The sequence below is a fragment of the Mustela nigripes genome, chromosome 5, assembly GCF_022355385.1.
Source record: "Mustela nigripes isolate SB6536 chromosome 5, MUSNIG.SB6536, whole genome shotgun sequence".
Classification (NCBI taxonomy): Eukaryota; Metazoa; Chordata; class Mammalia; order Carnivora; family Mustelidae; genus Mustela; species Mustela nigripes.
Window position 1 is genome coordinate 120,787,370 of NC_081561.1, and position 12,959 is coordinate 120,800,328.

At 32.3% G+C, this 12,959-nt stretch overlaps 1 protein-coding gene across 3 annotated transcripts in view; it reads left to right on the forward strand.

Annotated features, from left to right (window-relative positions):
- The window catches only part of GRIK2 (glutamate ionotropic receptor kainate type subunit 2), a 638,217-nt gene that overhangs the window by 469,616 nt on the left and 155,642 nt on the right, over nucleotides 1-12,959 (forward strand). For all 3 annotated transcript variants that reach the window (XM_059401117.1, XM_059401116.1, XM_059401114.1), the window contains exon 11: nucleotides 4,228-4,451. In XM_059401117.1, coding sequence (XP_059257100.1) covers nucleotides 4,228-4,451 — 224 coding nt within the window. The remainder of the gene's footprint in view (nucleotides 1-4,227; nucleotides 4,452-12,959) is intronic.

Genomic DNA, 12,959 nt, shown 5'->3' on the forward strand with positions numbered 1-12,959 from the left:
GGTAAAGCCTTCACCAACTTGATCAGGTAGAATTGAGCTCTTCCTTTCCTTTGTGCTATTCGTATGACACATAACAGGTAACTGCTTTGTTTTTCTTTGGCTGAAATAGATTTTTTCAAACAATTTTGACCATTGGCTTTTCCTAATGCAAGATTACTTTATTACTTTCATCTTTATTTTATTCTTTAAAATAAAACACCCGTGGGGATAAGGAGTGCCCTTGTTGTGATTAGCACCTGATGTTGAATGGAACTGTTGAATCTCTATATTGTACACCTGAAATGAATATTACCCTGGATGTTAACTGGAACTTAAATAAAAACTTAAAGTCTTAAAACAAAATGAAATGCCAATTACTAAATCTATGTTCATGGAATCATAACCTTTACAGACAGACCATCAGGCTCTTTTCTCCAATGGCTTAGTCTTTAATAACATGGCAGTTGATGGGAAAATAGCACATCTGTCATTTTAAACATTTTTAATACATCATCTTGATTATATTTCAAAACTATTATATTATTAATAGACTTGTAATGGAGTTAGATTGTATTCATTGACAATGCTATTATGTATCAATAATGTTCTTTACTGCTACGAGATAATCCAGAGGTCTGATTGTTTAAATGAATTTAAGAAATATATTTGGTGTGTAATTAGAGACTGGTTTTTTTAACAATTGATGTTTGATAAGTTTTGTATTTTACCTATTAGTGGTAACAACTAAGTTCTAATTAATTTAATCAACATAACATTAAATAGCATTAATTGAGGATATGGTTAAAACAGCCTGTTATTTAAAAAAAAATAGATATTTTTGGAGCAGTTTTAGGTGTATAGAAAAATTTTAACAGAAAGTAGAGTTTCTATACCTTCTCCCGTTCTACCCACCTCCACACTTCCCCTTATTATTATTAACGGCTTCCATCAGTGTAGTACATTTGTTAACGTTAAACTAGTATTGAGACATTAGCTAAAGTCCAGAGTTTACATCAGGGTTCACTCTTTGTGTTGTACAGTTTTATGGTTTTTGATAAATGCACGGTGTCACGTACCCACCATTATTATTTCTTACAGAATAGTTTCCTTGTCGTAAACATGTTCTCATTCCACCTATTTGTCACTCTGCTCCCCGAGTCCTTGGGGCAACCACAGATCTTTTCATTGCCTTTGTAGTTCTGCCTTTTCCAAAATGTCATATAATTGGAATCACAGCATATGACTGGAACATTTTCAGACTGGCATCTTTCACTTAGCAGTATGCATTTAAAGTTCTTCCAGGTCTTTTCGCACCTTGATAGTTAATTTCATTTTATTGCTGGATAATATTGTCATATGGATGTATCACAGTCTGTTGATATGTTTATTTTTTTTAACTAAATGTCTAAAACTGTCTGTAACTTTGGTTTCAAATTTTTTTGAATTTTTGAATTTTTATCATTGAATTTTTTGAATTTTTATCATTGAAAATATTTTACTGTGTAATGTTTTGTCTTTTTTCCATTTTGTATTTGGAATAGAAATTGTATTTTAGGCAATGCTAAGTAAATTTTAAAATTTGGTGTATGTCAGGGCACCAGGGTAGCCCAGTTGGTTGAGTGCCTGGCTCTTGGTTTTGGCTCAGGTCGTGACCTCAGGGTTCTGAGATGGAGCCCGATGTTGGTGTCTGCGCTCAGCACAGAGTCTGCTTGAGATTCTCTTCCTCTCCCTCTCTTCCCCTCCTCTCTGCCCTGTTCATGCACGAGTGTGTGCTCTCTCTCTATAAATAAATAAATAAAAATATTTAAAATTTGGTGTATGTTGGGGTGCCAGGGTGGCTCAGTCAGTTAAGAGTCTGCCTTTGGCTCAGGTCATGATCCCAGGGTCCTAGGATCAAATCCCGAATCGGCCTCTTCTTCTACTGCTCCCCCTGCTTGTATTCTCTCTCACTCTGTCAAATAAATAAATAAAATCTTTAAAAAATAACACAAAATGAACTTTGGTGTATGTCTAGCCAGTCATATTAATATATGCCTATTGAACAACTTTTTTGGAACAGTGTAGTAGTTTTGTCTTAGCATATGTTATTTTAATTGTTTTCCTAAATTCTTTTGGTACCTATCATGAATTTAAAAATATGTTAGCTGTTTAAAGTATATACACTTATATGCCTGACATGTGGTGAAATTCTACTTTTTTTTTTTTTTTTTTAAGATTTTATTCATTTGCCAGAGATAGAGAGTACACACAAGCAGGCAGAGAGGCAGGCAGAGGCAGTGAGAGAAGCAGGCTCCCCGCCGAGCAAGTAGCCCAATTCGGGACTCGATCCCAGGATCCTGGGATCATGACCTGAGCTGAAGGCAGTGGCTTAACCAACTGAGCCACCCAGGCGTCCCTGAAATTCTACTTTTTTTGTGCCTAGGAAGAGAGAGGTTACAAAGCAAAGTGGCACATAGGTACACTGGGCTGTATAATCAACCCCTTAAATATGAGCAAACCACCGTTTCATGTCCATTTTTTACTAGAATCTTTGTTTCTTAAATGATTACTTTATTTCCCTGCTTTATTTCTCTAACAAACTTGTTTACTTTTTCAAACCATCTGTATGTCCTTCCCTTCTGTCTTAGAGGAAATGCTCTCTTCCTGTGGAAAATATTCCATCAGCCTAAACTCTTCACCTCACCGTCTAAATTCTCATTAACTGTAATCTAGTGATCACGCTCCTTGCTTCTATGTATTCCCTTTTTCATCTCTATAAACTCCTTGATAAATGATCAAGGAATGTCTCCATGATTCCATTTCTGGCATCTGAGGTGCATATCATGATTAGTTTTGGGCAGTGGTTCCAAAAGCTTGGGGTTTATGTTTTAGTTCCAATGCTCAGTTAGCTCTTTGACCATGAACAAGTTTTTGACTTCTCATGGATTCAGTTTCCTATCTGAAAATGGGAATAATAGTGGGATTGTGTAAGGATTAAATGTGACAATTCATGTAAAGTTCTTAGCACAGTGCCTGTTGCATAGCAGATGCTTAAAGGACATTAGCTATTATTATTGCTAAATTGTTGTTTTCTTTGATTTATGAATTTGAAATATGATGATTCCTTCTCCAGGGCCCTTAAGACCCTGTTTCCTCCCCTCCTAGTTTTTAGAGACATGTTTTTCTCTCTCCATTGCTACTCAAAGATACTCTATTCAAGCATCTGACTGCTCCCTCTTCCCCACACCCAGCACACCCAGCACACCCAGCACACAGATGCACACAAACACATACCCAGAATAATATTGTCAACGAAGGTATCTTCTTAGAGAAGTCTCTTTAAGTTCTCTAACAATCCTTGAGGTAAGGAAACTGTGGAGGCCCAATTTCATTATTTCATACATCTCTCTGTAGCTCACTACAAGGAGCACTTCTGAAAGCCCAGTGAGTTTATGAAAATAAAATGAATGTAGAAATATAGCTTCCTGTCATGTGTGGGAATAGGTGACTTTATTATTTTAAAATATTATAATTATTTCTTTCAATATATTAGAGCTGAAGTTCATCATGACAGGTGGCTATAGCATGATGAGTGAAGAGCACTAGCAATTTAACATATTTAAGCTACCGTGGAAAATTAGCAACTTTGTGAAAATTGAAAAACTCATTTCCTGATGTGATTTAGGCAAGGCTGCAAGGATTTTCATTAAATAATATAAAACAAATTAGAGGGATAAAAACAAAACTCAGGGGCAGTAAACACAATCACATTAAAAGATGATTTTCAAAATGTTAATTATTCAAAGACTAAAATCTTTTAACTGTACCTATAACCAGGAAAACATGATTCTTGGTTATCAGTTAAAGAATTTGAAGTAGATATTATTATTACTACTATTTAGAATCTGACCAAGGTATTTAGGAAGTCATAACCGATACTGTGGTTTATTTTAAGTCTAGATTAAAAATAATTATGAGACGATCCCATAGCATAACAATTCAGGTATTGAAGGTACAATAGTTTCTTCAGTTTTTTCTGTACAGTTTTTCTCTTTATTATGTGCAGTAAGTGTTGGTTTGCTCATCTAGAAGGACGTAGAAATGAGTAGCAGAAAAAACAGATGCTTCCATTCAGAGTCAAGAATGCTTTAAATGTTAATGTAATACTTTTCAGACAATTCTCAAATGTGAAGTGTTGTTTTGGATACTGACTTCTTTCTTGAGACTTAGAACCAATTTCCCCCTCCTTTCTTCTGTTTCTCTATACAGAAAGCTGACCTTGCAGTTGCCCCACTGGCTATTACCTACGTTCGAGAGAAGGTCATCGACTTTTCCAAGCCCTTTATGACACTTGGAATAAGTATTTTGTACCGCAAACCCAATGGTACAAACCCAGGCGTCTTCTCCTTCCTGAATCCTCTCTCCCCTGATATCTGGATGTATATTCTGCTGGCTTACTTGGGTGTCAGTTGTGTGCTCTTTGTCATAGCCAGGTAACATGCTCACTTTTGTGATTTTTTTGGCAATTGTTACCTCCTTTTTCTAACTAATAATTGTCAAAAGTCACAATAATTTTACTTTTCTTTTTCTTTATTTCCCTTGGGGTGCTGAAGAATAATGAACTCTGAAGAATCCCATAACTTGTGAAAATATTCTATGCTGCCTTTTTGGCAGAAAGCATGCTGGTTGTGTCAGTAAGCTATAAGTTTGGTAGAGCTTACTCTTTTTAATCAGAATCTAAAAGCAGTCCAAATCATGAGGACATAAAAAGTATTTCCTCATTTTGAAGATTTCTCTTGTGCCAGAGAACAAGATAATGTATTTTATTAGTTTGAACTAATAAATCAGTCGTAAGAAAAAAACCAAAGTGGTGAAATTTAAAAGGAGGCTTTATTTAATGAACCATGACTAATTAAAAATAAGCATTTTAACTATAAAAAGACTACAATTATTTTCCACATAAAATTTCTCTTTTTTTCACAAAATAAATTTAATGTATAACTACAGATATTTTGGCCTCCATCATCAAAATTGAATATTAAGTATGAGGGTTATTTTTTTCAATTATATACGTTCTTCTGACAAATTTATTACTAAGGATGTTTATCCTTTCTTGAACTTACTCTTTTCTCAATGCAGTCATGTATTTGTTCCTAGCAGTAAAAAAACACTTAGTTCATTCAATTAAAAAAGGAATGAAATCACTTCTAGAAGTAGCACAGTATTTTGATATATGTACTTTTTTATAGTTATACTCAGATTTTTTGATATTTACATATAAATGCCATAAAATTTATAATTTTCCACCTAACTGGTTTAATATTAACACATGAGTCTTTCAGACAATTATAATTTGCATTGGGGTGAAATTTATATTGGAATCATGTGTACATATAACATTTGTAGCTGTATGGTAAATCATGTTATAATTTTGATTTGAAGTTTAAAGTTCTCCCCCCAAAAGAGAATTTGAAGTATGAAGTTCATAAATTTTTAGCTCCAGTTTTTTCCATGTCTTGTGAAGACAAAACAACCTTTTCATTTTGAGCATCAGTTACATATATTTTTATAGTGACCAATACAAACCGTCCTGTTTTATATGTCTTCACAGAAACAAGTTCAAGGAATACAGTGTAAATAATTCAGTGGCTGGAGAACTCTACAGCCTGCCCACAGGCAGACAGAAAAATAAATACTCCAAAGTACAGAGAAAGCCTTTCTTGCTCTCTGCAGGTACACCTGCTCCTTCTTAATCAAATTAACGAAAGTTCCCAGGAAGGATAAAATCAGAACCGAGAGGTAAATGTCCTGAGACCATTCTGAGGCAATTGTGTAGGCATCAATCAAGCTGAGTTAAGTCTACTGTAGTTTCCAGGGGACCTTAGATAGAGACTATTGAGTTACCTCAAATTCGTATTAGGAATTTCAGATATTACTAATTTCCTGAGCCCAAATCTTCTGAGATTACATTCAATACCAAATACTGAAACATCTGAATTCTTTTCCAGCTGAAAAGTACATTTGCAAATAGAGGCATGTGGATTGGTTATGCACTCATCTAATTTTCAAAATATTTCTTTAACTCTCAGTTTGATAAACCATCCAACAAAATAACAATATAACACCTGTGTAATTATTGTAACCCGTACTAATTTTACTCAGAATGGATAAACCCATGTCATTTTTGAGAACATAACATTAGCTTGTGTGCCATTTTTTAGTGTCATTAAATTCTGGAATACTATGTTATATTTTATTAATAGTTATTAATGAATGAATTTGAAAGTGATTCTATTTCAACATCTTATTCAACAATGTGAGAACAGTCTCATACAATTTCAAAAATTAAGTATAATATATTCATTTATGGATGAAAGAACATATATTCTATTAAATAATAAACAATGTTGGATAGCCTATATTAAGTAATAAATAATATTAGGTATCTTGGTAAATATGCATAATTTGAAAATAGATTATTTGCAGATTGTCTCAGAAATATTTTGTTCAATTCTCAATATTAAAATAATCTTGTATAAATATTACTAAATTGAAAACAACACACTAAAAACTCAGATTAAAAGAAAATTGTTTTTTTTAAGAAAACTTTTGAATAGAATTCATTTAACTTCTAAACTGGAACACCAAAGCCAAATTAACTTATAAAATTGAAATCTTCTTCACTGCAATAAGAAAAATCCACTCCGGTGTGTATTGAACTCTTGTTACCATGAAAGCAGTTCATGATGTGCAAATAGAGACAAAATGGCCATGTTTCAGTTGCAGAACTTAATTACCTTCCTAATTTAAATGGTATTATGATATTTGTTATCAATTCATAATAAATGTAGTATTTTGATTTTTTTAAAGATTTTATATATTTATTGGACAGAGAGAAATCACAAGTAGATGGAGAGGCAGGCAGAGAGAGAGAGAGGGGAGCAGGCTCCCCGCTGAGCAGAGAGCCTGATGCGGCACTCGATCCCAGGACCCTGAGATCATGACCTGAGCCAAAGGCAGCGGTTTAACTCACTGAGCCACCCAGGCACCCTGTAGTATTTTGATTTTTAACATATGCATGAAGACTGTATCTTATGTCGTGTAGAGATCACTGATGAACTTAATAACATTATTACTGATATCAAAATAAATATGGCATTTTATTTATCTTTATATTTTTTGTCTTTATCTCCATAATGATCATGGAAAAAAAGAAAGACAAATTACATTTAAAAAATTCTCAGATATATGTTTCCTTCTCACTGAAAATCACAAAGTACTAAATACCATGCCAACAACAAAATTTTATAATAAAGTACTGATCATAATTGTTGGAATTTATTTTTTCTAAACTTAAATTTAAAAGTAGATTATTATTGTGATGCCGTTTGGGTGGCTCAGTCATTAAGCCTCTGCCTTTGGCTCAGATCATGATACCAGGGTCCTGGGATAGAGCCCCACCGTGGGCTCCCTACACAATGGGAAGCCTGCTTCACCCTCACCCACTCCCCCTGCTTATGTTCTCTCTGTCACTGTCTCTCTCTGTCAAATAAATAAAAGGAATCTTCAAAAAAATTTAAAAAAATAAAAATTTCCCTTCACCCTTATTATATAAAAAAAAAGATTTATCTAACAAATACTTAACATGTTTTAAGTTTTTTTTTTTTTTAACCAGTATTAAGAGATATGTGGTCTTACTTGTCTTGGTATGCTTTTATAATCTATGGTCTCTTGCAAACACTTGCATTATTGTTTATAGCATAATGGCATAATCAGCATGCTTATCTGAATTAGTGGAAAACTATCATTTGACAGTAAGGATGAGCCTGAGGTTTGGCATTCTAGACATGGAATGGCCTTATCCTGGATATCCTAACCATAGCTCTTGGCTGACAGAGAAGTAGGAAGAAATCTTGTACATGACAATCTTGTACTTAATCATACTTGTCCCTAAACCTTTTCCCTCTCTCTTTATATTATATATTTTTTTGACCTAAGTGTATTAGTATAGAGATACCAGTTAGTCATATAAAGAGTCTGGTTAGGACATCCGCCCTTTATACTCAGAAGGAGATGTATTTTTCACCTTGCTTCAAATATTTCCCTTATTAAACAACAGATAATATTGACGCGGTAGATGCTATTTATAAAATGAGTCAATTTAAATGTCCATAATGTTGGAGTTTCTTGGGGTTTTTTGTTTTTTGTTTTGTTTTTGTTTTTTCCTTTTAACAGAGCTATTTTGAAATTCAGCATGTAAATCTTGGTCTAGGGTTCTTAGTAGTTTGGTGTAGAGGTAAATAACTGAGGACCAAACTTAAAAGAAGAGCACAATGCTATCCACATTACCCTCCAACAGGATTGATGGAACCTTAGTAATAATTCACTAAGCCTATAATAATATTGCATATTTTATTCTGAGATTGACATTTTAAAATTAAATACAAATAAACTAGAGAAGAAAAGTAATACTATATAAGTTTTTTTTTTTTTTTAGTAAGAATATTATTACAGAAATTTCTCAGGTTATTTAAATAAATAAGTGAATATGATCAAATATAGGAAAAAGAGGAAAAGAAGGCAAGTGATATTGACTAACCTGGCTTTCTTAGCAAAGATAACAAATCAAAGAATATTCAATGTGTTAAGTACATAACATTAGTTTTTCTGAGTTAAAAAGAATATAGGAGTTTCTTGTACGTTGTGGGGTTGAATGACTTTGCATGATTTTTTAGAATATAGAATATCATCTATTGTATTATTGGATTAGAGAGTAGGAGATGGTCTCCCTAGAATTTACTCAAGGGTTTATTAATACAGTGACCATCAGGACTGTGTTGACATACATTTTCACAGTAATGTGGTCTGCGGTCACAAGATGACAAGGCTATTGCCTTACTGAAAGTTCTACTTATAAAAATTTTCTGTATTTCTCTTGGTACTCATAGGTAAAGATGTTCTAAACACTGTTTTTGATGGTTTAACTGAGTGTAGAAAACCATGTCCAAAGTGCTTGCATAAACAGCTTTGATGTAGGCTCCTGTCTAGCGTGCAACAGCTTTTATATTCTTGTCACAGTGATGGGTGACATTTAATGTACAGTGAAGGGCAACAATGAATTATTATGCACTTGGAAATGGATAACTGTTTTGGTGGGATGTTCAATGTTAAACTAATATGCTGTCAAAAAGACTGTTGTCACAATGAAATGAAATGCCAATTTTGTTGTGTGCCTTTGCCACCAACTTGCCCACCTCTTACTAGAAAACCTTTTCAGTTTTACCTTTCCATAACACAATTTTAGATAGATTTTTACTTTTTTTAGTAATTTTGTTTACTTAAGTAAACTACAGGAAACCCTATTGGTTATTCCTCTTTCCATGTAACAATTTTCCTAGAATTTAATGAAAATTTGGCTTGAAATAGTGCTGTTTTGCTGGTGTGCCTTTCACACATATGAAAGTGATTATTAAAATTGATTATATTAACAACTACCTCAATTATGGACCTAAAAGTCACCATTGATTAAAACTAAATGCCCTTTCAAACCACTTTTCCATAAGAAATGAGGTTACTTCTATATTACTAGTTTTTTTTCTCATAAGTATTACTTGGTAAATCTATTATAAAATGATTTAACTCTTTATTTGTAATGGTTCCAATGATGTTCATGGTTCTGAAACAGACATGGAGTCACCAACCCAGAAAAAAAAAAAATTCCATTTGTATAATTAGTAGAACCAAACTAATTGAAAGTAAGTTGAATTGGTGACTTCTTTTCAGCTTATGGAGAATATAGTATCTAGATAATTAAGGCAGTGGAGATTTTGACTAAAATTATCTATATAGGAAAAAGAACAAAACCTCAAGCATGACATATTTTCCACCTCTTAGTTTCATAATTAGGAGAGACATTTACAAGAAAAAAGATTTAAAAATGATTGAGTGAGAAAAAAACAATTTAAAATTGAAGTGATTTTTTGGGGGGGGTAGTCTTCTGTGAGCAAATGCTTGTTGGCATTTTCTTTTAGATGGTTGATTGTGCTTGAATATATTTTAGAAGTTTTGATCTCCTTTCCAAAATTATTTTTTGACATAATTTTTTTTGATAGGGCAAAAGTAAATACAAGCACAAAAGCGGGTCTGATAGTCCATTTTTATTTTTCATACACTGTGGATAAATCATTTGCCTCTTTGTCTTTCCTCACCTCCATCACCAAATTGAATTCAAAGACTTATAGAGGCGAAAAAGCTGTCTGTCTAGCCCTTGCAAGTGTGTTCACTCAATAAATATATTGGCCAATGAGCTTCTGAGAACTATAATTTGTTTCAATTTAGAAGTTCCACAGTATCTAGCTCAGTAAATAACAGATACAAATTTTAATAAATTGCAGTATATAGAGTCATGTTCAGAATTTCAAGAACGCTAAAATCTTGAAGATGAATGTTTATTAACTTATTATATTTGCTAACAAAAAAGATACCTCTGTTTTTAATGAATCCTTTATGGAATATGTAATTCTGGTTTTTATACACACATGCACACACGCACACACAGATGTCCTGTTGAGAAGTGGTGGTCTTGTAAGAAATTACTTTTTTTTCTTTGAAAGATTTGGAAAAGCAGTGTAGTGTCATCTTCAACAGTTGGCCACCACATCTCATACGTTTCTTATTAGCTAATTCAGATTGAAATGCTAATAAGAACGATACTGTGAATGGTTATTTCTCTTACTCTATTCTTTTTCTTTTCTTGTTTTAGGGTTCTCTTTTTAACCAAAAGAAAGAAATTCTTTGAGATGACCCTTAAGAACCAACAAGATAAAGAGAACCAAGTATTTTTTTATATCAAGTTGATACACTTACTCTTCCCTATTTTGCAATCTCTGGATAGCTACCTCTTCTATAGCTGCAGGGTACTGTGAATTCCTTGTTAAGAAGCCATTTTCCCAGCTTGTTTTTTGTGTGTTAATTCTAAAAACAATATTGTGTTCCTGCTTGTCTATAGTCTCCAGAAAAATAGTCCCCTCAGACATTGGGGGGTTCTCAGTCACCTAAGAAAGGTGTTTAAAATCTGAAACTAGGGGATACACACACACACACACACACACTCACACACGATATCTATCTATATAGTATATCTATATACTACATATGAGTATGAGTGGATACATATATACTCACATATAAACATACTCACATATAAACGCATATGTATATGTTATATACATATACATATGTATATATGTATACACATGTATGTATATACATGTACACACACATATAAGCATGACACATATATAAACATATAATGTGTGTGTATGTATGTCTTTGCTCAATGACTGAGGGTATTCTGTTAAAACAAAAAAAGAGGTGTCTTGAAAAATATAGAGAAATAGGTCAATTTTTTTTAGTAATTTTTTTTAATAGTAAAAATTTAATAGTAAGCTTGACACCTAAATCAGTAACATTTTTACCTGGATAAAGCTGTTCTTTTGCAATAGACTCTTTCCTATATAGTTTTGTACTGGGCTGGTGGGTTATGTGGAAGAAGTCATAGAGAAAGAAAAGGAGGAAAACTAATACAAACTGCATGTCAACGGTGGCCAGGTTTTATCTGAGAACCATGGAGAGATTAATTTATTAGTTTCTTTTTTAGTAACTGTGTTTTTACATTTTGATGTAAGGAATGAATAGGAATACATAACCTCACTCCCTTACTCTTAGCAAATGAGGTTAGAAATATTTCGCTTTTGTTTAATGCTAGCATTCTACTTTTTAAAATTCTAATTTATTATAGGGAGGAAGCTTTAAATAAAACAGATTTAAAAGAAAACAGAAAAGGAATTTATATCACTTGATTCCTTTGACTATCATGTTAAATTCACCTTTCATGTTTCCTTTTAAGATTTTAGAAAAAACAAGAGCTTAGCTATCTTTTTAAGTAATATTTTTAAAAGAATCTCCTATAAAATATTTGTACTACATGTTAGCAGTATGTAGTTTTATAATACTTTGAAAGAATTACTTCAATTGCCACACTTAAAAAATATGTCTTTTTTCTTTAGATTTGCAAATCAGAAACCTTAAAAAATATTTCTAATCACTTAGGCACCTAAACAGGACACATTAGCAAGTCACACATGAGCAGATTTGCCTCATAAACATATAAACCTATTTGCTTTCTAAGCCATTTCTCTAGGGATGCTTAGTTTCATCCCCTGAAAATTATTAGCTGCATATAGTCAAAGAATTCTACCACATTATGAAAAATATAGAGAAATAGGTCACATTATGAACTTTTCTAGAGACCCAAATGCTATTGATTTTTTAATTTTTTTTATAATTCATAGATTCAGGGAAATATCATTAATATTAAATGAAAATGTATGGATGTAATTTTAGTGATAATTTATGACTTATTTCATCATGTTATGTAAAATAATACAATCTATCCAAATAATTAATGAGTAGGAGACACAGTGTCATCAACCACTGTAACTTCATTCATTAGAGCATGTCACAGCACCTTAATTGCTATAATTTTTTACATTCCATTACATAATTACATCATTCAAGTAAAATTGTTTTCATATCAATCCTGTTGGGTATATATACATATATAGTTTTTAGGGAAAAAATCATCTGTCTTTCAAATTGCTATAGGAATTTCAATATTATATTTGAATAGTAAGTGCTTGTATATAAATAGAATTAATAAAACAAATGACAATATAAACTATTCTATTGATTTTACAAAACCTATAGTTTTAAATAATTCTGGTTAACTCTTACATGAAGAGGACACTCTTAAAATGTGAAGTTATCTCTGCTAGAGATACTTTTGGAGTTTTGTTTGGAAGCCCAGAAATTAACCTGACAAACTTTATGACAAAAATCCTATTAATGAGGTAATTATGCACACTTGCATTTTAAAACTATAGTAATTCTTTTTATTCTAATATATATTAGATGCAAACATAATTTTAGTTTTAATACTT